The sequence below is a fragment of the Thermobia domestica genome, chromosome 12 (genome assembly GCF_964235325.1).
Source record: "Thermobia domestica chromosome 12, izTheDome1.hap1.1, whole genome shotgun sequence".
In the NCBI taxonomy this organism is placed as follows: domain Eukaryota; kingdom Metazoa; phylum Arthropoda; class Insecta; order Zygentoma; family Lepismatidae; genus Thermobia; species Thermobia domestica.
Genome location: NC_137465.1, coordinates 127,118,628 through 127,139,599, shown reverse-complemented (window position 1 = coordinate 127,139,599; position 20,972 = coordinate 127,118,628). Strand labels below are relative to the sequence as shown.

General features: G+C 34.2%; 1 protein-coding gene across 1 annotated transcript in view; it reads left to right on the top strand.

Moving 5' to 3' along the window:
• The window catches only part of LOC145666635 (protein fem-1 homolog CG6966), a 142,852-nt gene that overhangs the window by 116,485 nt on the left and 5,395 nt on the right, over window positions 1–20,972 (top strand). The window contains exons 3-5 of the mRNA XM_081734083.1: window positions 3,130–3,330; window positions 8,228–8,446; window positions 16,761–16,950. Of these exons, the coding sequence (XP_081590209.1) occupies window positions 3,130–3,330; window positions 8,228–8,446; window positions 16,761–16,950 (610 nt within the window). The remainder of the gene's footprint in view (window positions 1–3,129; window positions 3,331–8,227; window positions 8,447–16,760; window positions 16,951–20,972) is intronic.

The window sequence follows — 20,972 nt, the reverse complement described above, 5'->3', positions numbered from 1 at the left end:
GGAACGAGCTTTATATACATAATCAGGTTAATGAAGCTTTCAGTTATTTCATTGACACCATAAGATTCTATTTCGATCTAGCATTCCCTGTTGTAAAATGTGTAACTTCAACAATACAATCAAAACCCTGGGTAACACAAGGGATCAGAATAGCAAGTAAAAAAAATGAGACTTCTTAACAAAGCTAAAACACAAGGAAATCTATCACCACATACAGAGACATATTACAAAAGATACAAGAACATATACAAACGGGTTCTGAAAGCAGCAAAAAAATTACACAATGGCACAATCATTAAAAAATCAGATAATAAGTCGAAGACGTTGTGGAAACTAGTGAAGAGCGAGTTAAGTTTAAACACTCGTAATGATGACGGTAATTTAGAGGTAATTAAAAATGGCAACATAATAAAAGATCCTCGTATAATTGCTGACCTATTTAATAACTATTACACCAACTTATCACAAACGTACAATAATGATCCAGCATTGTCCACTTCGAAAATATTCTCAAAAATTTGCAACAATACAATGTATCTACATCCAGCTACAAATGCAGAAATAATAAAAGTGGTAAAGAAAATGAAAAGTAAATGGTCAGCTGGCGTAGACGGCATACCGCCAAGTATTATAAAGAAAAGCATTAAATATATTGCTGGCCCTCTGTGTTTCCTCATAAATATGTCGTTTTCAAGTGGAGAATTCCCTAGTATATTAAAAATTGCAAAAGTAAAACCAATATATAAAAAAGGCGACAAATCAGCGCTTGAAAATTATAGACCTATTTCGCTTCTCTCAATTTTCTCAAAAATCTTAGAAACCACAATGAGTGTCCGGCTAGCATCCTTCTTACTTAAACATGATCTAATAACACACGAGCAACATGGCTTCCTACAAGGGAAATCAACGGAAACCGCAATATATAACTTCGTGAAAAGTGTACATAAGAAGTTTAGATAGTAAGGAGAAATGTATAGGTGTTTTTCTGGATCTTTCGAAAGCATTTGACTTTCACATAGAAATCTTCTCTCAAAGCTACAAGATTACGGAATAAGAGGCATTGCATCCAAATGGTTTCAATCGTATCTGAAAAATCGGCAGCAAGTAGTGGAAATTACATACAATAACAGGGATACAAACCAAGCTACACACTACATATCAGAGAAACAAGAAATAACATGTGGAGTGCCACAAGGATCCGTATTAGGGCCGCTATTATTTTTTATATATATTAACGACTTACCAAGTAATATTGCTCCAGCAGAAGCATCCCTTTATGCAGATGACGCTAATATTATAGTAAAAGGTAAAACAAATGAAGTTGTTGAAGGTAGTGCAAACGAAATCCTTTGTAAAATCTCTCACTGGGTTAAAGAAAATAAGCTAAAGACACAAGCAATCAATTTTCATCACATGCGCAACAAACATGCACAGCCTAGGAACATTGTAATTCAAAATAATGAAATAGAATATGTAAACTCAACTAAGTTCTTAGGAATTTGGATAGATAAAAATCTCTCCTGGGATGTGCAAATAACTAAGCTTAGTAAAAAATTAAACCAAATATATTTCGCAATTAAAGTACTTAAAAATGTTTTAAGAGAGTCTACTTTAAAAACAATTTACTTTGGATTATTCCAATCGAATTTAACATATGGTATTATATTTTGGGGAAATACACACAAGGCCAAAGTAATCTTTACGATACAGAAACAATAATAAGAATGATGGCAACTGCTAAACCAAAAGATCATTGCAAACCAATATTTAAAAAACTTCGTATACTTCCAGTACCCTGTTTGTATATTTTAAATCTATTGATATTTGTAAAGAGACACCTACAATATATCCTTACGCGAGTAGAACAGCAACATGATCATGATACAAGAAACAAAGAAAACTTTTCTATTATAGAACACAGAACAGTATTATATGAAAAAGGGTGTAAATACGCGAGTATCATGCTTTACAATAAACTTCCGAAAGAAATAAAAACTCAGGACTCTGTTGCTAAATTTAAAAAAGAACTCCATAAATATTTATTACAACATTGCTTTTACTCGGTAGAGGAATACATGAACTGCTAAGTAAATAGAAATGTTACATGATGTTCAGTAAATCAATGTCATTACTCGCTTTTAGCATTACATATTTGTTGGAGGGTTTCTAAATACACTGCAAGTAATAATTGCTAAGTTTATTTTTAACAATTATGTCATGTAAAATGTACAGTGTAATAAGATGTAAGAAGTAAGGCTTAATTATTTACCTAGTGTATGTAATTTACACTGTTATTGTTTCTTTCACTTTGTATTCATATATAAATGACGTGTCCGCTTCATATGCATTGTATTACAGTGCTAAATGTATGAAAAAAGGACGAAATAAATACAATACAATACAATAAAAAACAGGATCTTGTGGAGTAGTTGTATTTTATTTTCGGGGTGCATTGTATTTTTGCAGGTCTGAAGACAATGACAGTCGGTAACATGATGTTTTTGAGATACCAGTTCGTAAATATAAAACACAGATGGGATATGAAAAAAAAAAATATTATAAGCATATCCATGAGAAATCTGCGGAATATACATGGAATTAGTTGTTGAAAAATAACTAATTCATTATATATTAACCACATAATTCCATGTGTATTCAACATATTTCATGTATACAGTATTACAAATTTGCAGCGTTGTAAATTGCTTCTATTTAAAATAATTAAATTAAAATTATTAGAATTATTGAGATGCTGTGTTCGTCTATGGCTTACAACGCTTTTAAGTATAATCTAGGTAAAAAATAAATATTTAAATATGTGGTATTTAACATTGGTATGTACTCCAAAATTGTAACCTGTAGTTATATTTTGGTTAACTTTTACATTTGAAAAGATCGAGAGGAAAAAGAAATAAGAGAGATCTCAATAGAAGTTTTAATGGTGTGAGTATGTATAATAGTTGTGTATATGATATTTTAAATCTTCTTAAAACTCAAAACTTGTACGAATATACAGGTAATATGAAACTTCCTCCTTGAGAAAAATATTCATTGTTATTTAGGTAATATGAGTACTACATTATAGTACTTTCTATGTACTAACTCATGTTTCTATTTTGTATATTTCAGTTGTGTTTGATGGTGAAACTATAGAAGGCGCTCCACCTTTATGGTGTGCAGCAGCTGCAGGACATCTTCCTGTTGTTAGACTTTTAGTGAGACACGGAGCTAATGTTAATAGCACTACGCGAACGAACTCAACGCCCCTTAGAGCCGCTTGCTTCGATGGTCATTTTGATATTGTTAAGTTCCTCGTAGATCATAAAGCAGGTAAGATTTTCGAGTATATGCTTCTAGTCAGTAATTTTAAATTTTATATACACAAATTAATCTGGAGTTACAACCTAATCCCGTGAATGCTGAAGGTTTTAATTTTGTCCCAAATGTGATGTTCTTTACATATTCACACAAATGAAAATTAATCAGAACCAGAGTTTTAAGATGGGAATGGTGTACCTTTCCATTTCAGGGTTTAGGGAACTTCCAGGTTCTTAGCGCCCATGGAAGCTGTGGAAACGTCACATATTCTAAGGGGTTGACGTGCCTTTCCACTTCAGGGTGTAGAGAACTTCCTGGTCCTTAGTGTCTATGGAAGCTGTAGCAGCCCCTCTTCCCCAGAAAAGTAAAGAATAAGGAATTACACAGGCTTGCCATTTGAAACTTGTTTTGCGGCGTAAGGTCGAACAGGTGTTCTTACCTAATGTCGGTGTGCTAATTTCAAATAGACCGATCATTTTCCCGTATGATGTAAAGATTTTGCACAATGGGTGGATAAAATATTTAATGAACTACTGATTTGCAATAAACATTCAGTATCATCCACAATATTAAATATGTTGAAAATTGACTACCAACAATAAAATATAATATAAACAGGTATGAAACACTCGAAAAAGCTCGAAATTATTTGTTCCCGAATACAAATTATCTGTTCCCTTGTTTAGTTGCAAACATGAGCTGTGTCGAGCGGTGGTGGTTGTGATCTTCATGCGGGTTATCTCTCACTGGGCACGAACGGTAATCTGCTGTTATGGGTAGGTCCTATCGATCCTGATATCTCGTTTCCATCTCTTTAATGTCGTAGCATTGTAACCTTTCCCCCTGTTCTTAGTTCAGTGCACCTAAGTTTAGTGCAAAGTACAGAATGAAGGAAAAGTAACTTCAAATTCCATGCTTTGACCATTGTTTTTATAATCAGTTCGTTTTGCTCGTGTTTGACATTGTCCATCATGTTGTTCACAACATCGATAAGCGAGACTCATGCCTAAACTCAGCATCATTCATTGTGTTTCTGAACGCAGATACTTTTATGAACTAGCGAATTTGCGGGCTATAAAAAATGTTCTCCCTAATCTTTGCATTGCAACAAGGGAATGTTAAATTGGATATTGAAAACAAGACCTATATTTGTCCAACAACACTTTGACAAGTTGCTTAATCTTCTTTAACTTAATAGTTGAGGGATGTTGGTGAATGCACTATATATATATATATATATATATATATATATATATATATATATATATATATATATATATATATATATATATTCGTTCCCAGCACTAAAGCTTGCCATTTTGGAACTATCCAATGTGTAATATATCCTTTACTGTCTCATTAGTACAGAAAGCATGGGAATTTAGTGTACTTCGTTTGTCCATTAAAATATCTCACACTTTCGGATCGTAGCACACATACTGCTTGCGTTGACTGGTTAATTTTGGACTCGGATTCCGTTGTCCAGAAAAACTCCCTTTAAACTTCTTTTCTTGAGGCAATAATAGACGCCAATCTTTTAGGTTCATAGATTGTTTCTACGCTGCCAGTTAAACCCTTACGCGTGCCGTCATCTTATTTCACTTGAGCTTGACATTTTCATGAATTCACATCAGCAGAATGCACACTCAAGCAGCCATACGTACCATCTCGTGTCTGTGACACGTATGAAAGTAGATGACGCACCACTTTCCAAGGTTTTGATGTCAATGGTTGATGAGTTACGGAAGCTCTTATCGATTAAAAAAAAAAAAAAAAAAAAAAAAAAAAGATATCCGCTTCTGGCCCCTAAGGAATGAACATACATTCATAAACGCATACATTACAGAAACATCAACACATTGTTAGATGTTTGATCATTAAAATTACTGTCAGCGGATGTTGATGAAACTAATACTTCTAATACAACATAAGCTACATACTACACACTGACCACCAAAAACACTGTGACCACCTACCGAATATCTTATATAAAACTTATATGTTGGAATTTTCATATCTTGAGATTTTCACACTTAACTTGTTAGTAGGATATATACACGCTTAACTTTCACAACTTTTATTTTGTTTGAATTTAGTGAAGGTATATATATATCCTATTAACAAGTTAAGTGTGAAAATCTCAAGATATGAAAATTCCAACATATAAGTTTTACCTATAAGTTGGAATTTTCATATCTTGAGATTTTCACACTTAACTTGTTAATAGGATATATATATACCTTCACTAAATTCAAACAAAATAAAAGTCTTATTATGCGGCCAAACTATGTATAGTCCAGTTTCTTTCACATTCTCATTTACATCGTCTTTCACATTCACAGTGTGAAGGAAACTGAACTGTACACTGTTTGGTCACATAATAAGACTTTTATTATGTTTGAAGTGTTTGAATGTAATGCACTCATGTCCAAAATTATTGTCGCATGTCTATAAATATGTTGTTCTAGGAATATAATTTGATAACGAATTCGCCGGTATTTCTTATAATGTTAGTATGTGTATAATCGGCAAAGACATGTATATGGCAAATTTCATGTCAAAAGAGCAGAAAATACGAACAATAAAACGAAAATAAAATTTTCTTGTTCATTTAGCAACATTTTATTTTACTCATTCTAATTTTCGTATTTATAATTCTTTTCCTATGAAATTTACCACAAATATACATTTCCCGATTATACGCATAGAATCAGTATTAAAAGTACGCTGCAAATTCATTATCAAATTATATCCTTAGAAGAAGACAGTTATAGATATGCGACAATAATTTTGGACATGAGTGTACATATAACGCACTAGCAAGTTAGAACATGAATATAGCAGCAGTTGTAAGTAAATATTTGGAAATCTCAAGATATGAAAATCCCAAGATTTAGATAAAACTTGGTTCTTCTACTACAAGGGAAAAGAACTTGACAAAGGCTCCAGTAATTAAACAGAAGTCGAAATAATCGTCCCACAAAATTAGGAAAATACCAAAAAGGAAAATGCTTTTTATACATTATTTTATTATACATAAAAGCGTATTAAGCAAAAATGAAAACTTTAACAATTTGTCATTATAAAAGTGTATTCCTAAATCTCTACCTTACACTCGCCCACAAAGATCTTACAAATTATTAAAAACATACTTTTGATTATTCGCACAATAATTGTATACTCCCTACCATAAATTAAAATAAGTCTCTCCTATTATTAAGTAATGAGCTACAGATTTTTACTAGGGACATAGAATTTAGTTTACAGAATAGTGGGTTCGTGATTTATTGTACAGTCAGGACAAAAGTTCTTTCCGTTTGGTAAAATTTATATGGGATATAACGGTAGTATGGCTGGTATTTTGGAGATAACGGTGGTGGTAACGTACAGAAAATTACATTCTTATTAATTTGCTGAAAATATACTCATATTGTCCTTCAATTCTGAAGTTATTTCCGTTTGATGAAATTAGTTTCGTACATAACTTCAGTCACTGACTGTACAACAATATATATTATTGTTGTATGTATAACTGTGTGAAATTGGTCCTACGTACAACAGCTAATAAGACAATTTTAACATTAACAACATTCCTGAGAAACATTTAAGTATAACAGTAAGTCCATCAATGGACGAAACTGAGCTTTTTAAGGGAAAAAAGTTTCTGGCGGTACGCAACGTTACGGTGTACCGGCACCTTTTAAATAAGAACGGAATATTTCCTCTTCAGTTAATTGTATTCAGGGACTAAAAATTTTGGGTCCTCTTGACTCTCGCTCGCTGGCACGTCCTCGCGCCTCCCTTTTTGCCATTTCTTTTTCACATGGTACTCTGTAATAGTAACCATAAATTCTCTCAACCAACCAGATTATTTTTGTCCCCTGAGAAACAGACCTCCCACAACGAAATAATCCGAACAAATTTGTCTGTTGCTGAAGTTCGAATAAACTGAATGCCAGTACAAAAATTCTGTTGGGACTCCACCTCTGTACTTTCTCCGCAGCGGAGCCTTTGGTCAGTTCCTATTTTAATGTATCCAGTTAATTGTTTTTTTTATTTATTTAGTAACTGATAACATCCCTTAGATTTTTTTCGCAAAGTTTATCTATTAATTTAGTAGAGGTTTGTAGAACATTTTGGTAGTATGATTAGTATTCTGAAGAACATTATGTGAACAATGTACTTTATGTGTATTATTGAAATTCAGTAATTGTGGAACTCTTGATGCCTTTTGAAAAGAAACAGTAGCAGCTTTCTTTCGCTCGATTACAAAAAGAGAAAAAAGCAAGAAACAAATCACTAAGAAATATTGATTATCATTTAGTTTATTTATTATAAAATTAAGATGTAAGAATCAGACATTATAAAAGCAGATGTAAGAGCTTTCAGTTACAAGACTGCAGTGATATGTTACTGGACATTATTATTATTATTATTGTTAATAATAATAATATGCTGAAAGGTATGCAACTTTTTAATTATTAAGAATGTGAGGTCCAGCGTACCAGCACCTTTATGTTTAGAAATAAAATGCTGTATATATATATATATATATAATTTCCTCGTTTCATTTGTTCCCTACTTTTCTGTGTGTTGGGTTAGTTTTTTATTTACACAACTTTATTTTTTAAAAAGATATGATGGTATTATGGTAGTTATCATTGACAAATCCAGTAAATTAGTGGATATATTAGCATTTATTGAAAAATCCATATACGGTTGCATTGTACTATATGTGCCGTGACTAAATATGACAAAATTTCTAAGCATAAATATAGTAGCATTGTTGATCTTAATAGCATGTTTTTAAAGTCTTTCACCTACCATGTGTTTTCATGTAGATGTTACGAGTAGTGATAAGTGTATCCGTAAATATGTGCTTAAACTTTTATTCTTATTTTGTTTTCAGATATTGAAGTTGCCAATAGGCATGGTCATACCTGTCTTATGATAGCATGTTACAAAGGCCATTATCGAATTGCAAAATACCTAATTGAATTAAACGCGGATGTTAATAGAAAAAGCGTGAAAGGAAATACAGCTTTACACGATTGTGCGGAATCCGGTAGTCTCGCAATTTTACAATTGCTACTTCAGCATGGAGCTAAAATGGATGTGGATTCATACGGTGAGTTTTAACGGTACAACTATTTAGACGTGAAGTTCAGTAGTATGTTCAAAGTATGTAAGCAGTTCGTGACAAAAAATTGCTGTTTTTATGTATAAAAATAATACACATCAGTATTCACTTAATACTAGTCTTGTATTGTGAGATGAAATGTCTGTTTATATAAAAAGTTCGATTGGAAATAATAATAATAATAATAATAATAATAATAATTTCAGCACTAATGTTGTATATAGGGATGTAGTAGGGTATACTCACCTCCCTTTTATAGTCCAGCGTATACTCACCTTTAAATTTACTGCACAATGAGCGTATATGTGGGATAGGTATAAGTTATATTTGTGAAAACGGGCTACCATTACGTCACTGGCTGTATGAGACAAAATATGCTATTAAAAGTTGGATCGTAACCACTACTCAGGTTGGTATCTAAGGCAAGTATCTCCACTGGGAATCGATCCCAGAACCACGTGAACAGAAGACATACCCTTCGGCTACGAGGATGTATAAGTATTATTATTATTATTATTATTATTATTATTATTATTATTATTATTATTATTAATTATCTGCTTTTTATATCTGTTTAACAAAGATTACTTTCTTAAGGATCAAACGTCTGATTTTGACAGTTGGAAGAGAGGAATTATACTGAAGAGATACCTGATTTTTTTTCTAAAAGTGATAAATAGTGTTTACAATCTAGTAGAAAGGGCAAAATGAAGTAGAAGAAACAGAAAAATAGCTTAAGTTTGCTATTACCTGTATTACTCACAGGATTGAAACAAAAGGGAAATATAATAGAAATATGAGGATTGATTCACGTTTCATGTCATGACAACTACCTTTTTCTCGCGTACTGGGTACAAAGCTACAAAAGAAACTGGAATATACGAGTTTGGACATGCTGCAACCAGATTGAGTATGTGTGGGGAGTGGTGGTTGTGAGCAAGCATCGAAGTTCAGTCATTAAGTGACAATGACAGTGACATCGACTCTGTTCGGGAACAGAGTTGATGTTGGGAGACAGAGGTAATGACTCCGAGCAACATGAGTACGTCAAAATATGAATTCTCGGTGGCAGAAGTGTACGGAAATGCCAAGCGAGCTACGATATGCAGTGGTTGCACGTGCTCTGTTCTATTATATTACTGACGAGGTGGGCGGAGTTCTTCAAAGACGGTAGAGTGACAAGGCATCTGTCCTTTGAAATATCTCCAGACTGATGCGACATGCGTTGTAGCGTGTCCATGTCTGTACCTCTCTTAAGTGATATGACATCCACTTTGCACGTAGCAGTGGTGCACTGTTGACGGAGAAATTATTTTTGCTGTGCCAGTTCCAACAATAGGCGAATCAAAGGTGTGTATGTGTGTTGGTAGAAGAGGCTAAAAAATTCGTTCACTAAATTCGGGTTTCTGATGGATTTCACATACACTTTAGAAATATGGAATGCAAACAAACACTGCGTTTTCACATAGAAAAGGAACTGGGCAACATAGTGGTTAACACTTTGGGACAGTATGCGGGAGTCCCGGGTTCGAATCTCGGTCCGCCCATGCATTTTCTCTGAACAGATTAAAAATGAGTTCTTTTTCTGTGCTAAATATTCATCCTAGAACATCTACAAGTTATTACTACGTTTTTACGTTTATTCAGAATCAAATTGATATTAATCAAGAATAATTTATCATTTGGCACAGCTGTATTGAAGTGTTTATTATTCGTTAAACTTATTGCTAATTCGGGAAATGCATATTGACAGTTTAATTTCGTTGATATGCACTGTGAAACAGTTAGGCAAATCCATATGTTCGTCTGGATGTGTTAGGGCCATACCACCTCTGGTTTTTAAATGGTGAAGACATACCGCCTCTGCTTTTTGGATGATCAAGACATACTATCACTGAAAAGTGGATGCTAATGTGCCTTTAATAAATCAATTTTTACACACAGTAGTTGACGAAGAGCTCTGCCCGTCAAAGATTTTATTTCTTATATAGAAATAATTTCTAAGTTGACAAGATCAAAAAAATGTTCATATTTTTTTTGTATCTTTTGTTTTCAAAATAAGGTGTCTGCAAAGAAGTTCACACCTTCCTCCTATGCAGGAACTCGTGTTGGTTGTAGATAAGGGTTACATGACAGAAAAGAATGAGTCATAAGCCCAATCCAAACAAAATCCAGTATAATTGAGGTGACTTGTTTAAACTGAAATCGGAAAGTATTTTGTAAGTTTGCCGGGACTTCTACAATGAAGTTCTCCCATGGTTTTCAGTCATTGTATAAATAGAAATGTAATCTTTTAGGGAACATACCTTCACTGTATTTCAGCATTTACATAGCCGGTATGTCGAGTCAAAATCAATCTTTTATATATATATATATATATATATATATATATATAAAACATACCACCTCTGCGGTTTTCCACTTCGAAAACGGTATATGTTTATTGTAATATAAAGGTGTTGCATATATCGCACCCTTGCTACAAAAATGTCACAACTTAAAAAAGTTAGTTTGGAGTAAATCGCATTTGAATGTGTTGGCAATAAATTCGCTTTAATATTATTCACTAGTGACTCTAGCGCTCTCATGCAGCTTGTAGTAAAGCTAGAGCCATTATTCTTATATTGCCAGATAGAGGAAAGGTTCACAAATCCGAACATATACATAACTGAAAATTGACATTGTATAAATCTATATAATAAAAATTTGAAAACGCATTCTGTAATCTAAAATTGTGTATTATTAAAGGAATAAGATACGACTATTGACGTAACCACAGATAAGCGAAGAATAGTTGAGAAACGCTGAACTGAGGATCGATCCTGGTATCTTCGTATTACAAGACAAGCTATCTGATAGTGCATCTCATTATTCGGTACATCAGCACATTACCCTCTACACCCCCACTGTATAAGCCTTCGGGATGTCCCTTTTAACCATTGTCGAAACGCCTGTCCTCACTTAAGGATTGATCAGTTACCATGACCAATATATCTTTGTCCTTGAACACAGGTTGTCCACTTCGAGATTGATCGGCAGTTGATATTCCGCTTCCTTGGAAGGTCTGCTCCCACCTTGACACTGTTCGATAGGAGGTAAGCACGTGCATCAACTGCTTCTTGCAGCTCTGCGTTGCATTCCTACCATTTCTATTGTGGGAACTGCTGTCGTAAAGTATGTATGTTGCTCGCGATTAGTCACATCTATTTCAGAACGCCGTCACCCAACGACTGAATTTGGATGTGTGCTATATCCCAGATGCTTTCATAGGTATAACTTAAATTTTTGGTGTTTCTAGTCCGCGAGGGAAAAAAAATAGTTGCCATGACGTATGAACCCGTCCTCATATAATATCGTGAGATGTAACAATAATAATTCGGCAAATGAAATTGACTATCTGCAATCATTGTATTGCAGTACAAATATTGATGTATGTAGATATTGTAGGATTATTAGCAGATGATACAACGAAGTTATAAAAATTAATACAGTGACTGGGTCGAGAATCGAACCTAGATCTATGACTTACTGTATTGATGTATTAACCACTAAATTTCTCATTCATTTCCTCCCCCAGACTAGTCCATCATTGACTTGGTTACTTAACTGTTCGATATCTCAGTAACTGTAAATATTAATAAACATCTATGGCTGAAGCTGCGTAGTAGTTAACGCATAGACACAATGAGCTGAGGACCGGTTAAATTCCAAGCCCAGTCACAGAGAATTGAGAATTTAAACAAATCTGAATTAATTGTTTTGGACGAAAACCGACAAATGTTGTACGTTTGTTCCTCAGATGAAAACAAATAGAAAGTGTAAAAAAGGTAAAAAGTTTTAGGCAATCTCGTAATGGCGGCAATGAAGAATGCACATTATACTCAATCAGAAGCAAGAAGATATAGATACAGTTAAAGAATATCAAACAAATTCCACAGTGATTTTTAACTCGAACTGTCCTTTGACTTTATTCCCATGATCAATATATTTTCCAAACATACCATAAATTATTTATTCCTACATCAATATTCTCTCCCAACACACAATATTAATATACCACATAATTGAAGACTTTCTGCAGAAAACAATGTAACTGCCACCTTAAAATAGCTTCACTTAATTTATTTTTTCAATATGTTTATACCTTAGTTAGATGCTCATACTTCATTATATGCTAGGTTGTAATTATAAGCAAGCATATTTTCTATTTTGTGACGTTTGGGCACAATTTACTATCTTTTGTCCCTACTGTTGGAGTAAGTATTGGTTTTGGCACTTACATTGTCTACAGCGAGTCTTCAATTACATATTCTACGTAATTTTAACTCTTAAAATCTTTTTTCACATAATTATATAAACTGTTGATTAAATACTTTTCGTTTATCTTGCTAACTGCATGTGATAGTAAATGTAAGGTAACTTTATAGCTCAACAGAAAATTTCTCTGAGCTATGGGCACTCGAAAGTTTTTCGGACAAATACATAATCTCGAAAACAATACGAAGAAAGAAAAGAAAGTGTTCTTGAAATTAAAACAAGAAAGTTTATCTTGCACTTCGGTGAGAGATGCATAGCTATATGAGTTTATGTGCATACAAAAGTTCTGCTGTTCAGTTTTTTTTAGATAATGTGCTGTTTGACAAAGATGAGACTCGCTTATAGCTCTGTGTCTGAACAAAATGCAAAATAAACTTTCCTCTTGTTTTGGTACAAGTGCGTTCTATAACTTTCTTCTCGTTTTCGTATGAATGAGTTCTGTATTAAGTTTAAAGATTTCCCTTCGGTTAGTTTTCGAGGTAACATATTTGGCCAACAGAATAGTTGTGCTTCTATAGCTGCTTAAGTAAGATTTTAAGCAAAGTGCAACAGTCTTCCCCGTAAATGAGTTCAAATATCAAGATGTGATATTTACCTGGAAAGGGTACGAAGAAATACAGTAAGAATGCAATAAGCAACGAATATGTATTATCAAATAGAATAGGTGATATTGCTTTTGAAATGCGAAATAGAACTGAGCGAATTTAACTTAACAGATATATGCATGCAATATGCAGCTTATAGAGCCCTAATGTCAAAGTCAAATTTAAAATGGCTTCAATTGGCATACTATGTATATGTAACTAGACCAGTGTGTCTATTCTACTTCAACTGATCTTGTGAATCTGTAACTTCCACCATGTACATGAAAAAGCTAAACACTGCTAATATAAATTAAATATTGAGATTACTTGGATGCTTTTTAACATACAATATTTTTTCTTCTTCCGAAATTCCAAGAAATGGAAGGATTAGCCATGGGCAATCCTTTTGTCTCCGTTTCTGGGTAAGTTAGTTCTTCACACTTTTAAAAGTAAGACCCTCAAAGAATTAGAACTAGATACTGTGCGCTACTATAGACATGTTGACATACTGTTTCTGTTGACTTTTTTTTTTTTTTTTTTAACTTAAACCTAAATAATAGAATATAATAATAAATTCGTTACTAACTTCATCATTAGCCCACCGCAAGTACGTCATATACATCATAGATCGGTACATTCCTTAGTGCCCAAAGGTAATATATGTAAAAACTTTTTCTTCTTGCTTAAGGCTGTCTTCGTTGAAGTTTGAGCTAAAGAAACTTATCGATTACTTACTGAGGGTAGGCAACCTGAATACATATCCTGTCTCTACTTTGTTAAGCTAGTATAATCAGGTTAAAAGGAGTATACGTTTCGGCAGACCTGAAACCGAGATGAGATAGATACAGAATTGGTTGAACTATAGGTGCCCATATTGACAACTACATTGCATAAGATTTTGCCATCAATCCCAATCAAAAGGCACGGATCTACTAGATAGGACGAAAATAAATCTAAAAGCATGGAAAAAGGAATGGAAGGGATGTTAGAACAGAATGTTTCAGGTCTTTGAAACATTTAAAAGAAATACAACGTAATATTTTGTAGATACATGAGTTTTATTTGGAGGCGAGAATGAATTAGAAAGACGTAATTTTGAAATTTTGTTTATTTTTCTTAAGAAGAAGTCATTACTTAATATAGGTAAAGGCTGATTAAGCAAGGAATGGGAAACATCAAGTAAAAAGGACATAGAGAATTGGCTGACCCTAACAAGAAAGATATTAATGCGAGCTGGCAACTTTCCCTTAAAGAAAAGAACATACTACTTGAGCCCACTATTTCACAGCGTGCTACAATACCATTTGACATGTGACTGGCAGTTATCGAGTATCGGCTGTTTCAAGTGAAGAAAATGATTGTTAAAACCTGAACGTGTTTTTAGTTTAACGTCCGATGATTATGGGAAGGGAAGGGGAATTCCTGAGTGTGATGACATGTCTGTAGTTATGATTAATTGAACGATATAGTAAAACTAGATAAAAAAAAGTACTGAAAGAAATGCGAAATGTAAGAAATAACCATTTTAATGCATTTCTTAGTTCTTACATATTCTTTTGAACTTAGGCAGACTTAAATCACTTCACTAGGTAATGTAATTTATAGAAATTTCAAAGATGTTATAAAATAGTTGATCTGCTTTTACAACAAAATCTTGAAGCCATACGTCACGGTTTCACCACCCCTACTCTGCCCATTCCGCCCAATAAGATCACAATGTTTTGAGCCAACATTCATGGCGGAAACGAAAGTAGCCAATCAGACGTGCCGATGCTTTGTTTATTGGCTTCATTGATTTAATAGGATGAATGGCCAGATCCTGTATTTTATAACATCCTTGAGAAATTTAGACAGGATTTCAGTTAAATACTTGTAATTGCTCGACAACTGTGAAAATCGATGCATAAAATTAAAAGTTTTCGGAAATTAAGAGCTTTGTACCAAACAGTATTTGACCAGAAAGAGTGGTCTTGAATGATATGGTTCATTCTTTGTTGATCTGTGATGACCATTAATATATGAGAAAAAAAAAAAGTATACACCACTTGCGTTCATTATCTTTTGTTTATAGTTTAAGAAATTCTCAGTATGTCGCAAGTAATTATAAAGGCTGTGCTTTTTCTTCTAAATAATTTTGTAATAAGGTTGTATGCACTACTTCTGTAGAGTCCCGATTCTTGGCAAAGTGGTGACTTTGGTCGCGGATTCGGTTCCTGGTGAGCGTACTTGTCTTGGATACTAACCCAAATAGTGATTCGGATTACACTTTAAAGAATAGGTCTCGTCTCATATAACTTCGGTGCTGAAAAGGGTCGATAAACTCCAATCAACAAACGACTTAAATTTTGGATATTAATGTTGAAGAGAGAAACTTTTGAGAGCGAAAGCTTAATGAATGAACACACACTTGATAAATTAGCGAAGAAATCGTAAGCCGGTTGGTGAAGGGAGCTAGTTCCCATGTAAACATTGATCAATAAAATTATTTATGACGTAAATTTCAAGAAGGCTGCTTTTTGAGTACTTGTATTCTATGCATGCGATCCCAAATTTCAAAAAGACACTTACTTAATGGTTCGTTACATATGAGTGTAGAATCTCTTTGAGTAACGAGGCTATATAAAACAAGAGCCTATAATTTAACGTAATTTATAAAAATTATAGCAACTTACTGCGTCCGGATGCACGTTAATTGCATTGAATTTTTTCAGCAGTATCTAGTGCCATCGTGAGTAGTTTGGGAAAACTTAGATGGAATATTTTATCACATCTCAGAACTTCATTTTTACTTGCTTCTTTTGCCCAGTTGAAATACAATGAAGTTTAAACTCTTGTTAATGTAATTCCCGTGCACTAGGTTCTTTTATATATTTATTTTGTAACACTGCAAACACTTTGCGCTAGAATTTGTTTTGAACTACATATGCAGTTTAGAATAGTTTCATAGAATTGTACTTACCACTGCAAAACACTTATAAAAGTTACTGGTGTGATTATAAACTTAAAAGTTTATATGCTTTTTTAAACTCACCATTCACTTAAAATTCCCGTTAAGCAATTACTATATACCGATGTATTGCAGCGACAGATCTACTGATGAAGGCAACATAGATTATTGAAGCAGTTTAGTGTAATTGAATTGGGACGCAGTAAAGTTATATTATTTTCTAGTAAAAATGGCTAGCTTAATTCGTATTTCGAATAAGAAATTCGTATTTCTAGTATTCTTATCCATGTTCAATTAACCATATTCGTATTCCTTGCTTGAGAATGTAAAGAGAAGAATATTATTTGTTCTCGCCAATTTCATTAATTATTTCATATTTTACATGTTCAATCCGTTCCTTTATATTGTTGGATTTTTTTTCTTTTTTAACAAATTTCATTCTTTCTTTCCTTAGGAATGACGCCACTTCTTGCAGCTAGTGTTACAGGACACAATCACATAGTAGAGTACCTTATAGAGCAAAAAAATCTTGTTTCTAGAAGTGAAAAAGTAGATGCGTTGGAACTTCTTGGAGCAACATATGTTGATAAGAAACGAGATATGATTGGAGCTTTGCAGTTGTGGAAACGTGCAATGGAAGAAAGGTAATTCCTGTTCATGTGAGGTAGTTCTATATTAGCCTGAACAATACTAGCTTTAAATGGTTCGTTGCAAAATAAATAAATAAAAACTGAAATATATCAGTGGCTTGTTGGTGTTCTTTCTGTACAAGTATACACCAACCGATCACTGGGTTACAGCCACCTACCAAATGGTGGAAGCCTTTCTTACAATATTGATCCGCCATAGCAAAGATGTATTAAGATGTCAGTAGCCGTCCACTGGGGTAACCAATCCAACTGCCTTCAGTATCGAGATAGAAGAAAGAGGGTGTTTTGAAAATCTGGATGATTCATTCCATGGCATTCTACAGGTTCTCATGTCCCGGGTTTTGGGGACATTTGGTCGAAAAGTTATAAAAACCTTTTCAGGCCGGTCATTGTGAGTGAGATTTTTCTTGGGCTTTCCTCATTGACATCAGACCAATGCCGGGATAGTACTTACTGTACAGGTCCCAGAACGCTTCTTCTTTCCTCGCTTTCCAGGTAATGTGATCGCTGAGGAACGTCATCCCTTATACGTGACGGGCTTAGAAGGCCATACATGCCGAATATTCAGAAATATAATTCCAAATCGTACAGTTTCTCAATGGGATTGAGATCCGAGAGTGCGGTGCTCTGTGGATGATGCTTGAACTTCGAACCATTTCTAGACTAGCTAAGCACTATCATCTTGATAGATATCGTCGTAATCGAAAAGGTGCAACATGGTGGGATGTAGTAAATCTGATTGCAATACTGCAGTTATTGTTTCTCCAAGCATCTGGAACCTAGATCTTGCCATGTAAATATCCCCCAGGCTATACACCCACTACTATTGGCGTGCAGTTGTGACACGATGTACGTGGGTTCAACGCCTCGTAGGATTTCCACAAACACGCACACACAGTAAAAAATTGTGGGTCGTCAGACTAGCAGAGCTTAGTCTTCTATCGTCCAATTCGCGTGTTAGATGTATTAAGCAAGTCTAGATCTTGCTGGATCCAGATGAGTAGCGAGTGACACGTGGGATCTGCTGGAATTATCTACATGTGCAATGTATGGCGCATAATCATAAGGAACATGTATCCAAATTGATCATAGTTGTGTTAGGTAGTCCACCATATTACAGCTGTAACCCTGTACTAGTTGCTGATTGCGATACTTACCCTAACAATCTACCTTGCGACGTCCTCTAGAGTTTTCGTTACGTTCTCATGTTGACACAAGTCTTGATCTCTTTCACTATTGCTGTTTTCGAACATCCTATTAGTTCAACCGTTTGTGTAATCGAGGCACCGATCCGATCTTTGTCAAACACTGATAAGTATGAGGTTTACCCATTATGCTCAAACTCACTACTGACAGACTGATAACGTAGGACCATAGCTATGCACTACCGGAAGTGTCTTATGCTCTGTCCGGAATGGTAGTCATAACTCACTGATTGGTTGGTGTGTTTATTATACTATTAACTTCCCCATTGTGTCCAAACAATCCAAGGTTAGAGGTTAACACAGCATAATGAAGAATTAGGGAGCTAGTTATGCATTACCTATATTAATGTCTAACATGAAGGGCAAGTTGTTAAAAATATGAGTCATACCGTGTTCATATCCCAACTAAATAACTAACTAACTAACTAACTCTATGGCCTATGGAACCCGGAGGTTCAATGCCGCGTTCACAAAAGCTCTCCACTGACTTCTATACTTAGCCAATTGGATCCAGTTTCTACTTTGTATTCCTAGTTCATATCCCAACTATATATAAAACTACATGAACTGACATAAAATAGAGGAATACTTCCAGTTGACGTGGAAAGTTGAAATGTGGCATAATTATAGTTTTCTGGGACTGACCCGCAGGAAGGTTGCCAAAAGTGAATATTTTCAGCTTTTAGGAGGTCTAAAGGGGGGGGGGATGAAGATTTTTTTTTTCCCCTTAACTTATAATCTCATGTTTTAGGTACTTGGAATTGAAATAAAAACTTCAGTTTGCTTGTACGTTTTCGTTAGCGTTACCTCAGTAAATCAGAAAAATAAAAATGTCCAACTTTAGAGTTGTTTTATGGAGAACTAAAAATCTTCCCCGTGTTATTTATATGGGACACCTTTTTCATCCCAAAATTATTGGGCACTTCCTGTAGGGCTACAATGATTAAATTTCACGTGACTGTAATTTTTCGGGACTAACCCACAAGAAAATTGCCAAAAGTGAATATTTTTAATTTTTAGGGGGTCTAAAGGAGGAATGAAGAAATTCCGTTATTTAATTTTTTTTTTCTTTCTTAGAATCTCATATTTCAGGTACTTGAAATTCGGTATGCTTGTACATTTTCGTTACCGGTACCTAAATAAATCGCCAAAATTAAAAATTGCCAACTGTAGAGTGGTTTTATGGAAAAATCTTTCCTGTATTATTTGTATGGAACATCTTCAACACCCAAAAATGTTTGGGCACTTCCGGCAAGATTAGAATGATGAAATTTGGCATGATTGTAGCCTTCCGGGACTAACTCACATGAAAATTGCCAAAAGTGAATATTTTTAGTTTTTAAGCGGTCTAGGGGGGGGGGGGGGATGAAATTCCCTTGTTATTTAAATAGACGTTTTCTTGGAATAGGAAATCTTACCTTGAAAAAAGTAGTTGAAAAAAATGGTAGAATTGTGGGTTTAAGAGGTACGAGGCTATAGGCCGAGCAAACGCGGTGATCTGGGGGCAAATTTCCCATTTGGCCAATTTCATGAAATATTAAGAGCAAATGCACGAAATTCATCCTTGATGCAGAGGCTGATACATAAGAGATACGAGAGCTCCTCCCGCTACATGATGGAAACCCGGCTTCGATTCCCGGCGGGAGCTCATGTGGTTCGGATTGCACGTTAATCAGTGGGTCCCGTCTCATATAGCCTCGCTGTTGAAAGAGACGTTAAACTCAAAATCAATTCAACTCAATAAGAAATGCGAGGCCGTAGACCGAGCAAACGCGGGGGTCCAAAGGCTAGCCATATATTATGTTATTTGATATCAGTTATTAAGTACCTATAATTATTTACTCACATTGTACCTATAATATAATTATTTACTCACATTTTAAAGACATTTTATTAGCAACACTCATAGTCATGTCAAGCTGTCTGTGTTAAATATATAATTAAGTAGAATGTTTCACCATCTACATCTTCTCTTCTCTCTACATTGGATCTAAAATTGTGTAAAATATAATTTTGTTGTGAAAACTGAAAAATATTACTGAGACTTCTATTTCATGAAAATTAAGGATCCAAAATTAAATTTTGGTAAGGGTAGTCTTGATAAACAGTGGGATTACATCGTAAATTAATAATGATGCAAATAATAGTGTTTTAGTAATTTAGACTCTAACAAGCTTAAAGTGTTAGGATTTATATTTAACAAGCATTATACATCAAGAAATGACAGTACCTAGCAGTAGTGGATACAATGAACAGGACAGTAAACGACAAACACATCCTCCTTGTGTTTCGACTGGCGGTCAGTAATACTTTTCAGTGTTTTCAGGACAAAATCACATTTCAAAAAGTTTTTATCCAGTTTGAAGAAAAGATTACTTACCTGCATAATAGCTTATACTTCAAGGGAAAGCCGCAGAAGAAAGGTAGGCGAAATATCAGGAGTAACAAAATAATAATCCACGCAACAGAAAGCATTTTTATATATGTACAAGTTGCGTAAAAAATTAAATCTGTAATATTTTATACGATGTTGGAGATAAATCATTCTCGCAGTGCAACATGCACAGGCGATCTTATTGACCACGTAGTTATTTGTTTGGTAACTCCCTGTTATCGACGGAGCTGAACTTTTATCGCCTTGTTTGTGTGTTGGAGGTTAACATTTAAAACATACGAACCACATAAATAACGCACACAATTTTCTTCTTCCAAAAGATTTATAAAGGTCACACAAAAGCATGTATAAAACAAAATGCTGTCCTGTTGTCTTACTTCCCTTTTATATATATATATATAGGGTGTTAATGAACT